Source organism: Stenella coeruleoalba (genome assembly GCF_951394435.1).
Source record: "Stenella coeruleoalba genome assembly, chromosome: 17".
NCBI classification, from domain to species: Eukaryota; Metazoa; Chordata; class Mammalia; order Artiodactyla; family Delphinidae; genus Stenella; species Stenella coeruleoalba.
This window is the reverse complement of record NC_137163.1, coordinates 15,574,215-15,588,797: the sequence shown is the minus strand read 5'-3', so window position 1 is coordinate 15,588,797 and position 14,583 is coordinate 15,574,215. Positions and strand designations below refer to the sequence as shown.

The window sequence follows — 14,583 nt, the reverse complement described above, 5'->3', positions numbered from 1 at the left end:
CGTCCCACGCCTCTCGGCGGTCTCCATACCTCTGCAGCGTTCCCCGCTTCTACCTCAACATGGAAGTTACGATCTCACTTTGCCAGCCTCCCCTGCGGCTGGAAGCAAGCACCCCCTCCAGAAATCAAGTACAGCCAGCGGGAGCGAACAGGACAGAAGCAAGGGGGAAGTGAGGGAGACGCAGCGCCCATGCTCTGGACGAGGGGCGTTGGCAGTGGGGCAGCGTTCCCACTACAGTCAGACCGAGTTCCTAGTGTGGAAGGGGCTGGGGTGGTGCAACTGCTACAGCAGGTGCCCAGCGGGGACAGTTTCCTTATCACATCAATTCTACAGCAGAGTTATGAATGTCATTGCCAGGAGCTCAGCCTCAAGCCTGTTTCTCCAGCCTTCCCAGTGGTTCTTCCGGTTACCCGATAATCTTTTTAAACAAGCATGAAAGCTAAGGTATAATGTCCTGACAAAAAGTATATCAATCATGAGTGTACAGCTCAATACATTTTTATAAAGTGAACCATCACCCGTATCAATAAGTATATTACCAGTACACCCAGGTGCACCTGCAAGGGCCCCTCCCAATAACTTGCCTCCTCTCTAAATGTACCGATTTCTAAGACCATGGATTCGTTTTGCATGTTCTTGAGTCTTGTATGAGTGGAATCATTTTGTATAACCTTTTGCACCTGCCTTCTTTCACGCCATGTTTCTGAGATTGGCCCACGTTGCTCCTATGGCAGTGCTTTGTTCGTGTTCCTAGCTGTAGAGTATTCCATTGTAGGCATAGAGCACAATTGACCCATTCTATTGCCAGAGGACACTGGGTGGTTTCTAGTTGAGGCTTATTATAAATAATGCTGTTCTCAGCATTCTTCACACCTGACCTTCATGTGCATTGCAGTGTAGACAGTCATACGAGGGAAGGCAGAACTGGGGCCAACTCAGATTTTTATAGGAAAAATAAAGGGTAATTTTTTTTGGAAAAAACGTTTCCCCAAACTGGCTTTAAAGCAAGTAGAATCATTTCCAAAGGTGGAATTTAAGGTGACTGCCTGGGCCCACAGTCTCCCCTGTAATTAACACCCCCTTGGTGGCAGGCCAGTCCTAAGTGCCACAGCTGCTGCATCACTGCAGGACACGACAGAGTGATGGTCAGCACCTCTCTGAGCCTCAGTTTCCACATCTATAACAGCATCAACCTCATCGGGCTGTTGTGAGGGTCAAATTGATGATTGATCTGAAGGCAGGGAAACTAATGTTTGCTGTGGACAGTCTCCACACCAAATGCTCCCCGAACATTCGCTCACTGAATTCTCACACGAACCTGATTCTCATCCTTCAGAAAGCTGAGGAAACTGAGGTTCAAGGAGGTTTAATAACTGGCTCGAGGTTCTAGGGCTGGTAAAGGGCAGTGTCAGTGGTACCCAGGTCGGCTGGACTCCCCAGTCTACACTGAATACACAGAAGGTGGGGGTTGGATCCTGCCTCTAACTGGGAAGGGGCGGTGGTCTCTGGCTCCCTCTGAGCCCCAGCGTCTTCATTTGCAGCACGAGGACAGTACTACCCTCAGAGGGTAACCATGAGGATTACATGAGTTCATGGCTGGGAAGGGAAGGAGAACTAACATTTCTGAGCAGAGCTAAATGAACATTTCTGAGCAGAGTTAAATGATTACACGTCCTACCTGATTTAACAGGCTTCCAAGGTGGGAGTTGGATTATTTCCTTCTAACTCGGGCCTTCCAGGTGTCAGGACCGACCACGTGACTCAGAAGTCAGAGAAGCCAGTCCCCAGCTGCCCTCACCATTCCTGGAAGTTCCAGCTCTTACCCAGAGAAAGGCGCCCCATCAGAATTCAACCTGCCGGGTGGACCATCTCATCTCCTACCACGAAGGCCAGGCCCACAACTCCTCCAATGGGCTTTGTTCCTCAGGCCCCGAAGCCAGGCCTGCACTCCCGGTACACACACACACACACACACACACACACACACACAAACACAGACACTCAGGGCCCTGCATTTGGATTCCCCTCCGAACCCCCCACCGCTATCAAGAAAGCCATTGTCAAATGCACACACTTAACATGCTAAAAGGCTGCGTTTTTCTTTTTCAAGGGCCCATTCCTAATCACAAGAGGCCACTTAGTCTGAGTGGAGCCCGGTGATGCTGATGAATGATTACGCATTTCTCCAGAGAGCAGGGGATGCTCAGCTGCCTCGATGCCCACCCGCCCGACTTGGACATGAATCAAGGCCACCGAGAAGCTCGAGCCGCAACCGGTGACCTTTCCCAGCACAGGGCTGCTCTTAGGTTCCAGTGGCCTTTGCTCAACACCCTCTTCAGCAGGCCCTACTCCCCCCAGCCCCCTGCCTCACCCTGCCACGGCTCTACCCTAAGGGGCTGGGCTGGGGCGGGGGGATCTAGGGGAGTTCACTTCCTCACTTTAGCACCCGACTCTCCCCGCCCATCACACACCATGTGGATGTGAATGTTAATAAGAGCCCACACTCCTGCAGACTGTTCATCTCAATGATTTCGAAGGGTTTTCTTTAATTCTCTTTCTCTGTGTGACAGATACAAAAATTATTAATGTGTGAGTGTTGCCAGCTCCCCCACACACACACCCCCTCCATCTCTAAAGGAAATTTTATCTTTAGATTTTCAGTTCCTCCCCCAGCCCCGTCCCACCACCGCTTTGCTTCCTTTGAGCCAGGCCTATTCCCACGTCTGGGGGGTATAGAATCGGAGAATGATGGCCGAGAGGCACCAAACTAGAAACAAGAAAGTGAAAGCGGGGTGGGTGGAGAAAAGTTGAGATTCAAAGATTCCGGTTTGGGAAGCAGTTTTCTGGGAGGTGGGGAGTCAGGGGTTCTACTACAGGTGTAGGGGTCAAAATGAAACAAAGCAGAGTGAGGATTTTAAGAAACTCTGGGGAAAGAAAGACATTGGCACCCTCGTACCTCACACCACGGTAGAGAGGGGGTACAATCGCTTTGCGAAACTGGTCGTTTCTACCTGAGCTGAACTTGCACGTACTCTGTGATCCAAGGAGTCTCACTTCTAGGAACGAGGTATAGGAGGTGCCTACGCAGCAGATAACGTGTCCCTGCGTTCACCAAAAGATGTGCACTAGAATGTTCACAGCTGCACAGCTCGCTTTATCCTAAAATTACCCAAATGCCCATCAACAGTAGCATGAATAAATCAATCATGGTGTGTTTATACAGAATACTCTACAGCAACAAGAAGGAAAGTGGGACAATTAGACACAACAAGGTGAATGGCTCCCGCAAGCGTAACGGTAAATAAAAGAGGCCAGACACAAAAGAATTCATGATTCCATTTATAGAATATTCGGAACCAGGCAAAAAGTAATCTTCGTGGTTACAAGTCAGGACAGTGGCTCACCTGGAGGTCTTGTTGACTGACAGGGAACTCTAGGCGGCTTCTTGGGGGCTGGTGGTGTCATTCTCATCCAGGTGGTGGTTATACAGGTATGCTCAGTTTGTAAAAACTCATCAAGCCCTATGCTTAGGCTGTGTGCGATTTTCTAAATGTACCAAATACAATAAAATAGTTTTGAGAAGCAGTAGCATTGTAGCGCGTCTGTTCTTTGGACTTCTCCAAGATTGGAATCACTGTGAAATTGCTTTGGTGGTTGGGTTGTGTTTATGTGATACTGTGCTGAGGCAATGCTTTGTGTTCTCTCAACCTCTTTGATGTACCTTCTATGCCACCAGGAAGATTGATGTTTCTGAGCTTCCCTTGGGGTTAGTTGGGACCACGTGACTGAGTGCTGACCAATGGAATGTGGGCAGAAATGAAGAATCCTACTTCCAGCCTGGCCCCTAAATCTCCTACACGATCCTCCACTTGTTCTGTTTCTCAATCTGTTCACCACTGCAAAGAATTTAGTGGAGGGCTCTGAGGTCCCAGGAGGGCCCGGGGGTACTGATAGTCATGGCACTAAACAAAAGGAGACTGAGTCCCTGAATAAGCGCATGGAGCAGACACCCCTCCTCATTCCTGCCATCGCACCTGCCTACCCGCAGTGGGCTGTGATGTGAACGGGAAATATGCCTCTGTCGTGATATGCGATGGAGACTTGGGGATTGTTGGTTACAGCCGTTAGCCTGACTCTAATACACAATTCGTCTTCCTAAAAGATGCCATTTGGGTCCTGGGTTTCCAAGTGGAAACTTCTCTTGTCTTGTCAATGGGGATGCAAGTGAACATGCTCAAGGAGAAATACTTATTCCTCCCTCCTCACATTTCCCTAGAGGAGAGGGAATTTCCCAGGAAGGAAAAGTAAACAAGAAACTCTTTAATTTTTCTCCCAAGGGAAAGAATTATGTGATTGGTGAGCAGATGTAGGAACTGACCTCAGCCTGTGTGAAGCCAATCAGGCCTCTGTTCTTCCCTGTGGTCAGCAGTAGGCTGTCCTGTCCCTGCCATGCTGTGCCAGGGACCAGGGACTCTCAAATTCTGAGGTTCTGTTTTAGGATGTCCACATGACTACACCCCCTTACCATGTCTTCCAACCTAGCTTTTCTCAATAATGAAGCTAACATTTTTATCTCTATCTAATAACTGTAATTACCTCTTGGTCATTCCAAACTGAGAAGGAAAAGGGGAGAGAGATTTACTGGTCCCTAAAAAACCAACAAAGACTAGGAAAGGACCTGTTCTCTGTAGCCATGGTACACAAATGAGACCAATTTAGACAAATCATTTTTTAACAACAGAAGTCAGGGATATTTGAAGGGATTTTTTTTTTTTTTTTTTTAGCAGGAGCGAAAAGGGACTGAGATAGGGGGTGGGTTTGAGCCAGCACTAGCTGTGACCCTTCTCTTCCTTCCCAATTTAGATCCGCTTCACCTTTGTCTTTTACATATAAGATTTGGATTTCATTAAGGCAGAGTTCCATGCTTAAAAATCACTGGAAAAATCTGTGATTTAGATAATCTTTTCAGGAACCCCTAGCCTAACGGATCTTCGAGCTTATATAAGAAATCCAAAATTGCATTTTTGCAATGTTTTGCCAATGATTTTTGCCTATGACAAAAGTAGACAGACACTGGGATGCCGAGAGAAGCCTCGTGGTCAGCTTCTAAATTAGTTAAAGCTTTCTCAGGAAGCAAAGAGATGCATTCAGGTGACCTTAGCTGGTGGGACACTCGTGGTCAAACTTTCTGCCTTAGACAGTGCTTGACTGGTTCACCTGAAGGGATGAAATATGATTTCCAAGACACCTTGCTAGGTCAGGGATTCTGAGAGCGTTCCAGGTGTGAAAGGCAGAAAGAGGCACACTGCATTTAAGAAATTCAGAGAAGACAGTTGGCAGTTCACTACAGCACTTTATAGGAGGTGTATGCATTTCCGAGGGCTGCTGTAACGAATCACCACAAACTTGATAGTGTAAAACAACAGAGCTTTATTTTCTCACAGTTCAGGAGGCCAGAAATCCAAAATCAAGGTGTCAGCGGGACCACACTCACTCCAAAATCTGTAAGGATTCTGTGCCTTGCCTCTTCCAGCTTCTGGGAGCTTCAGGTGTTCCTTGGCTTTTGGCCACATCACGCCCATCTCTGCCTGTCTTCACATCACCTTCTCCTCTGTGTGTCTGTGTCTTCTCTTCTTTGTCTGTTAAATATCCCCTGTGTGTCTCTTATTGGACACTTGCCATGGGATTCAGGGTTCATCCAGATAATCCAGGATGATCGCCTCATCAAGACCCTTAATTACATCTGCAAAGACCCTTTTTCCAAATAAGGTCACATTCACAGGGTCTGGAAATTAGTCTATGGACATATCTTTTGGGGGCCACCATTCAATGCACTACAGGGTGCGTATCAGAACTTGGGGAGTTTGTACGTAATGAAATGATCTTAAATTTTTAGCAGCAGAATTCCCCTGCTTCACTGACCAAGAGTCTTACTTTTTATCTACTGAATAACTTTGGTAAGCCTTTCTGAGGTGAGTAGGTCTGATTAACTGCAAGGCTTTTATTTTGCTGAGTAAAGCGTTTTGGAGGCAGAGCTAAACTGACCAAGGAATTAGAGGGGACTGGAAAAGCCACATGAGGAGAGGATGAAGAGAAAGGCAGGGAGCCAGTTGATAGCTGAAGGGAATTTAGGTTATGAAATGGATTCACTCCTTCAACGAATATTTATGTCAAGAAGCCTGGGGCTTCCCTGGTGGCGCAGTGGTTAAGAATCTGCCTGCCAGTGCAGGGGACACGGGTTCGAGCCCTGGTCCGGGAAGATCCCACATGCCGCGGAGCAACTAAGCCCATGCGCCACAACTACTGAGCCTGTGCTCTAGAGCCCCCAAGCCGCAACTACTGAGCCCGAGTGCCTAGAGCCCGTGCTCCACAACAAGAGAAGCCACCGCAATGAGAAGCCTGCACACCACAACGAAGGGTAGCCCCCGCTCGCCGCAAGTAGAGAAAACCCGCATGCAGCAACGAAGACCCAATGCAGCCAAAAATAAATCAGTAAATAAATAAATTTTAAAAAAAGAAAAGAAGCTATGCATGCCAATCTTTGCGCTAGGTACTGGGGATGTGGTGGTGAACAGACCGACACAGTCCCTGCTCTCAAGAATGTGGGGAGTCACTTTCCCTAGATGTTCCATGCCTATCCCCCCAAAAATCTTCAGCAAAATCTACACTGCTTATGCTCTGTAGACGAGCTGGAGACAGGAGATGGGAGGAGATACTGAAGCAATAATATGGATAATATGAACGGCAAGTGTTTTCCTCTTTATATAGAATTGGGCAATCACTGTTGAGTTAAGAACAATAATTTACAGGAGGTATTACAGAATCACAAGATTGGACAGGAAGAAGCCGGGAAAAGATACTTTATCTAGAGACTGATTAGGGAATTTTGGGGGGTAGTTAATTTAGAAATGTCTATTTGTTTTCATCATGCCTCTTACCTATTCCTTTCCGGTCATTTAGCTACATTACACATATTAATAAAATAACATTATTTTCTATAAAATAGAATACCTAATTCATCCTAGGTTCCATTTTGACTGATATTAGTAATTTATGTAATTTACTTTTTGATTTGAAGTCCTTTAATGGCTTCATATTGCATTTAGTGTGAAAAAACACAAACTCCTTTCCATTTAAATTTTATGAATTTTATATTTATCTTTGTTAGCTCAGTATGATATCAACAAACAAGCAAGAACTTACATTCAAGCAGAATTGGGTGGATCTGAATCCTGGCTCCATCATACCCTGGACAGATAATTTAACTTCTTAGGACCCCATTTCTTCATCTGTGCAATGGTTTAAATAATAACTTTCAAAATGAGTAATTGTAAGGTTTAAATGATCTAGTGAATAGAAAGCATTTTGAATACTGTTGTCATCCAGGGCACCCGCCTTCTTCCTGAGGGAAAGCCAGACGCTCCTCCAGGAGGCCACACGTGTGGTTTACACGCACCAGTGGGCCAGCCAGGGCTTTTCAGGCATCCGGCACCCTCTTCCCCCTTATGATGCAACAGCGCTTTGCTTTGCTTTTGGAAAATTACCTCTCCCCTCTTAACAGGGAGACTTAAGGCCAAAGTGAGGTCACTAAGACCCAGGACTTCAATCGTAAAGGGAGAGATGCAAGCACAGAATAAAGGGTGGAGCTGATTTTAGGTAAGATCGGTTCCCGATCCCTGGATCCCTGATACACTCTCCGTGTCAGGCTTCTCAGCAGATCCTTGGAATCTCTGAGATAAGTCTATACCCTTCCAATAAATTCCCTTTTGCTTAAGTTAACCAGAGTCCTTTTTGGGTACCTGAAATCAAAGAACCCTAACTGATGGAAAGGATCATGAAAAGTCCCAGTCCCTCCTCCCCCCGCAAGGGGGCAACCTCCAGGGGACAAGGGCCTGGTTATGGGGACAGACGCATCTTATATCCTAAGCACCAGGTTTACAACTTCTGTATCAGGACAGTTTCCATCAAAACCCAAAGTCTCCCTTAAGCTAACAGTGATTGCCCATCGTTAACAAGGATACTCGCTCTATCAGTGCCAGGCCTCAGGAAAAGGCCAACACACTGACTGAGGAGAGAGGGATCAAGTTCATCTGGGTCAGGCTGAGGCTTCAAATGACACATCGCGCTTAGTAAACACTTCCTAAGTGATCCTGCAGGCTTGCACCTGAATTCAATCCCGCACTCCCTGGGGGTCTCTCTGGCCCAGACGCCATGGCAGGGGTTTCTCCTTCTCGCTAAATGCATACGCATTTGTACAGGCCACAGAAGTCCTCAAGGGACAGAAAGCTAAATTTATACCTTCCATTAATCTTCCCAAATGTTTCTGCCTGCCTTCGGTCTACACTGAGTCTCCTTTTGCCCAAATCACCCCAAGTATCCACACCCATTAGCAGGCAATTACACAACTGCAAACAAAAGCTATTAACTGCCGTTTTAAAAAGTTTCTCAACTTTGAATCCATTCTTCCCAGTATCTCCAACCTCTTCCAACATCCTCTTTCAGGAGGCTTGATTCCCCTGTACGACAACCTCCCCACACCCCCCAACCCATTAAGGCTCCTAGGAGGCCAGGCCATTCGCTCTCTCCCTAAATAGGCCAAATTCCTACGCAACCTCTTACCCGGTCCAAATTTTAGTTCAGCGCCTCGAACACAGAAGCACCTGTCTGCGGCAGGCACCGTGCTACGGACTGGGAACACAGCCTTGAATCAGGTGCAGTCACTGCCCCCAAGATGCTAACAGACCACAGGAGAGAGACATTAAAAAAATGATTATAGACGGATGAGTCTCATCAGAGAGCAGGGTGCCAGTGGACCCTCTGGGGAGACATTCTACCTCGCCTACAACCCTAGATAGGCCTCTCCTTGATGAAATGATGTAAAAGACGGGGAGAGCTGAAGGAGGGGGACAGGGTGGACGACAGGAATCAAGAGAACTGTTTCTCTTTCACTTGGGGCCTTCTGGACAGCTGTCCCCAACTCAGGAAGAGGTCACGTTCGAAAAGTTTATTTTCCCATTCATGGATTTAGGGCTCATAATAATAAAACTTTACTTTTCCACAGAAATACACTTAGAAATAGTGGCTAGGTTTCCAGGCTGGTCCATTGGCACCCAATTATCTATAGTGTGCTGCACCACGTACAGCATTTTTTAACCAAACTCGTTTCTATGGGAAACGTATGCTGAGTCCTGATGTCCTGGGCTCCCAAGCCCCCCTTTTCCTCACTAACTCCCAGCAGCTCCCTCACAGAGGTCTCTCCAATCCAGCCCCCAGCCCCCAGTCCCACGGCCTTGGTTCAGGCCAACCTCATACCGACCCACGGCCTTGTGTCTGCGCCGCAGCAACAAACTCAAAGCTCAGCCACCTGATCTTCAGCTGCCCCTCTCAGCCCTCTCCCCGCCTCCCAATGCTTCAGCCAGTCACTTTTTAAGGAACAAATGTGAAAATCTTTCAATGGTTCCCACTGCTCATTCGTTCTCCTTCTCAGCCTGGAATTTCCCATCGATTTTTCAAGACCTAATCCCTCTATCCAATACAACTTTTTACTTATTTCTACTCTAGCAGCTTATCAAGTTGTATTATAATTTGTGCTCACCTATTCAACAAATACGTGAGTACCTACTACCGGCCAAGCTGTGTGCCTTCGTAGAGAACACGCTGTGAAGACAGAGATTAGGTTCTATTTGCATCTGCCCAGGCACCACTCAGCAGACACTGTATTACACTATATTATATTATTTATTAATATCATATTAATATATGTTTTTTTCTTCCCAGGCTACAAGGCAATTCCCCCCCAGGGATGATAGCAATTTATACCTTCAACTAATGTTTCCCAACATGTTGGCCTGCCTTCAGCCTGGCAAGAAAAGAATCTTTTTCGTCACTTAATGCCAGATTCTCAACGTTGGCTTCCTCAACTGCAGCAGCAGAGGTCTTAACTTAGAGTTGAGTTCATATCTTATCTTTGGTAACTTCTAGCTGCTTGCTCTTAAATGACTTAATCTCTCAAGTTTCCTTATTTGGGAAATGGGGATAATACTACTTACTTCACAAGCGGGTTTAAACATTGATTCCCAAACCCAGCTGAATATCAGAATCACTGGGAACTTGAAAAAGATGCAGGATGAAAACGAAACAAGAAATCTGCATTTTTCAAAAGCCCCAAGTGATTCGCACGTGTAGCCAGATTGGAAACCAGAGATTGGAGGCTTAAATTATTTGTGAAGTACCTGTCACATTAACGCTCAATACCCAGATGAGGGGACTTCCCTGGTGGTCCAGTGGGTAAGACTCTGTGCTCCCAATGCAGGGGGCCCGGGCCATCCCTGGTCGGGGAACTAGATCCCACATGCATGCCACAACTAAAGAGTTTACATGCCGCAACTAAGAGTTCGCATGCTGCAACTAAAAATCCTGCACACCACAACGAAGATCCTACATGTGCTGCAACGAAGGCCTGGTGCAGCCAAAATAAATCAACAAATACGTAAAAAGAAAAAAGAAAGGGGAGAGATTAATTTAAAAAAAAAAAACAATACCCAGGTGTGCTGTAGAAAATGGGATTCTACCCTAAGGAACAGTGGTGGGAAAATAGGAGGAGCACGGGGAAGCGTTCTGGGCATAAACCGTACATGGAAGGAATTACATGACATGATATTCCCCTCAATTCCAATTAGAATCACCAGAGCCACTCTGGAAAGCAAGCAAACTGCCAGGAGACACATATTCTCTCAGCCCAGCCTTTCAAGATACTAACGGTGAGAAGTCCAAGCAGACAGGGGTGAATTTTTCCAAAGGTTAAGGTTTGTTAAGTGAATGTTGAAAATTTCAAAGGGGCCGGGACCTCAGAAAGAGTTGGCAACAGATGCAGCTGTTGGCAGCTGCAGCATCACCTATTACATCCGTGTTCTTCAAAAGGTAGCTTAGAACACAGTGATACTGGCAATGTGCTATCCTCCAAAACAAGCAGGACTGTTCCTATTTTCTCGGTGTTTCTCCAGCACCAGAATAGGGGTGCACAGCCCTGTTCCTTCCCATCACCCAACTTGCGATGAAGGAAGAGAGCCTGCCTAAGGCCGGGGCTAGACTTGGATGGTTCAGGAGTGTCACTGCACCTGCCTTTCACAGTCCATGGATCCTTAGAAAGAAAATACAGAAAGGGGATTAAACTAATTCTGTCCAGTTCCAAGACTCAGACCCATGGGTGGAGGTGACAAAAATGCTATACAGCATACTACAATCAGATATAACCCCTAACCCAATGTTCTGAAGCATCCTGCTTCCTTATAATGAAAACCTAAAAATCCTGCTTCCAAGAATTAATCCTACAGGTATTTTCCAACACGTGAACAGAAGGAGGTACAAAAATGTTTGCTGGGACTTCCCTGGTGGCGCAGTGGTTAAGAATCCGCCTGCCAATGCAGGGGACATGGGTTCGAGCCCTGGTCAGGGAAGATCCCACATGCCACGGAGCGTCTAAGCCCATGCGCCACAACTACTGAGCCTGCGCTCTACAGCCCGTGAGCCACAACTATTGAGCCCGCATGCTGCAACTACTGAAGCCCACGCACCTAGAGCTTGTGCTCCACAACAAGAGAAGTCCCGCTCACCGCAACTAGAGAAAGCCTGCGCGCAGCAACAAAGACCCAACGCAGCCAAAAAAAAATTAAAAAAAAAAAAAGTTTGCTGTGCGGCTATAATAGCAACACACACTGGACACTCCTCAATGCCCACCAAGAGATGACTAGCTACATAAATTACGTCGTATCCAAAAGAGGCAGCAGAGTAGGGATAGAGGAACTTAAGACACACAACCATGAAGCTGTGCATTTTAATTTACAATTCTTACCAATAAAAAGGATTAGTTACAAAACGGGAATTTCTCTATACAAAATTAGGATTTATTTTCTTTCACAAAGAGAATCTGCTGTCATGTCTTGCCTTGCCAAATCAAATCTCAAACAGCTTGCTTAGCTAAAGTTATTCCCCAAAGATAGGTAATCCAGACAAAATTAATAAAAATTATCAGCTTCTTAAATGTGTTTAAGAGGAAGAATTTAATGAACATTTTGCCTTGAACTGAAGAATTCTAAGGAATACTTGTAACCTTCAGAAAGACTACTGCTCTCAGGCAGTTGAGCTGCTGTGACAGCGTGTAGGAGACTAGCTCACTTACCGTGAGAATCTTCTTACACATACAATGAGTCTCCACTCCTGCACAGTGAGTGCAAGCATGACGTAACAGGAAGAAGGGTTTCTAAAATTTTACGAGTAAATTTTATTCTGGCCACAGGTCAACAGCAAACATATGACAGTTAGGGTTCAGATTCTCCCCGCCGCCTATTTTACCATATAAATTAAATATGAAGAGGTACACTCGAGCAAACTTCATGAAAAACGAGGAGCGGATTTCAAATCCCCACTTCCTAGAATAACACATGTCACTGCTTCAGAGCGGGGCGAAGAGTCATACTCTTAGCACACAGTGTCTCCTGCACAGAACCGCTGGTCAAAATGTTCAAAGCCTTCTCTAGTTGACTCAAAGTATGGCAGCCACTCAGCACTGCTCCTAGCAGTTTGCTTTCAGAATAAAAATATAAAATAAGAACCTGTGTGAAACGTCGCAGCCTTCAAAAAGCTATCCGGTGACAAGCCTAGCTCTGATGGAAAAAGCCCACCTGTAAAAAAAGGAGCTGTGGGTGAAGATGGTCTGATGTACCTTCATGACTCGAAATAAAAAAGCTCCTCAAACACAGATGATTCTAAAGCCATTACACCCAAAATCACGTGATTCACTTAGATGTGCTTACAACAGCTTCTAAATAAGATCTACATACAGAGGAGCTGCACCCTCCTCACAAGTAACTGAAGCATATGGCCATGGGGGTGGGGAATGGGGGCTCGGTTTAAAAAAAAAGACAACTTAAAGAGGGTTTAAGGTTCTCCCTCCACTCTACTCAATAAACATACACCCAGAAGGAGAAGGAAGTCAAATCAATCAACGCCCAGGCACCTCTCAGAGAGCTTCTCCCTGTGGCCAATGTGCTTTGGAACTTTCTAGCACAATACAAATCCACTACTCTGGGTACACACAGAGCCAGTATGCCCTACACGAGATGCACTGGGACTATGCCCACGGTTAAACACAGCCCCTGTGTAAGATGCAACTCCACTAGGGTTTTGATCACTTAGGATAAAAAAATGCCTAGCAAGGACCTTCAGGCCTCATTAATACCGATCTGTGGTCCTCACTGACTCAGCAGTGCTTTTTTATCAGAACAGCTGAAGAGGTGGCAAACGGTGGCAACTGATATCAGGCCACGACTATCCCAAAAGCTGAGGAAGCTCTTCATCTGCTGTCCGCCTTCTGCACTACGGTTACGGTTCTGCCACCGTAAAACGCTGGGAACAAGGCCTCTGTGGCCAAGCCTTGGCAAAAACCAACAAATAAAGCGAACTTGTCAGAGGCAGGACCAATTCATGGGCAATCTCCTCTAGCTGGGAGTGTGAGGCTGGGGAAGGAGGAGGCAGGCGCGCGTGCGAGAAAGAGCTAAGAGCCCCCGGGACAGGGGTCTGGTGACCCAACACCGGATACCCAGCTTGGTGCCAGCAGAGTGGGACCTGCCGAAACCCATGATTCAGATGGAAAAGGAAGAGAAGACACCAAAAACTAAGGTCAGTTCCGAAATCTGCCCAGTTGATATTTGTTCTTCTTAGCAGTAAGGACTTGAATGAGAATCACGAAACTCGAGGAACATGTATTTTTTCTTCAGGATTTAAAAAACTGTTGTCTTGTACTGAAAGACTACATTCAGTGTGGGTCAGGTCCAACAGCGTTAGCTAGAACTCGGTGGTAAAGGTCACCCGGCACTGGGAGGAAACGTCATCTGAGTGGAGGCTGGTGGGCAGGCCAGAGGCCACTCCGTCACTGGTCCCCGAGCCTAAAGCCCTGTCCCCAGTTGTGTCTCCCGCCTCCGCCGTTCTGGTCGGCGGCTCGCCTCATGCTAGCGGGGGGCACACCAAACCCTGACACCCCTCCTCTCCTGCTGGGCAGCCAGCGGTACCTAGAGCAGGGGGGGGAAAGAAACAAAAGGAGAGAAAAGCACAGTCACTTCTCCACGCAGTTGTCCATCCCATCTCCCTTCCTGGGGTTCCCACGGCATCTGTCACATTGAATTACGTTCGTCTGTGGCCACGGAGAGGCTGAGGACAATGTCTTATTGCACTTTGCCTTTTCAGCACGTAGCTCAATGCCCTGACCACAGAAGTCACTCACTTTTTATGTTTTCTTTTTAATTTACTAAGCTTTCGCACTAACTTCACACTCTAACTTTTTTTTTCCCTGATTATAAAAGCAATTCGTGCAGGAACAGTATGGAAACAAAAATATTACACCCACGAGCCCAACAACCAGAAAGAACCATCTATATAGCATTTTAGTTTATGTAACTATGGCTCTAACTGGCTCAAAGGATACAAAATAAATTCAGTTCCAAAGGACAAATCTGCAGCCAGCGTGTTTGAGCACCGCCCGGCATCACCACGATGCTGCTGGGTTCTTGGGCGTCCATCAAGGGACAG

At 46.6% G+C, this 14,583-nt stretch overlaps 1 protein-coding gene across 2 annotated transcripts in view; it reads right to left on the bottom strand.

Annotated features, from left to right (window-relative positions):
• Positions 1 to 14,583, bottom strand: part of DERL1 (derlin 1) — a 66,543-nt gene that overhangs the window by 29,674 nt on the left and 22,286 nt on the right. The window contains exon 8 of one of the 2 annotated variants that reach the window (XM_079901875.1): positions 4,039 to 14,066. The exons of the other annotated variant lie outside the window; for it this stretch is intronic. Coding sequence (XP_079758001.1) covers positions 13,928 to 14,066 — 139 coding nt within the window. The 3' untranslated portion in view covers positions 4,039 to 13,927. Of the gene's footprint in view, positions 1 to 4,038; positions 14,067 to 14,583 lie in introns of those variants that run through there. 2 annotated transcript variants of the gene reach the window in all.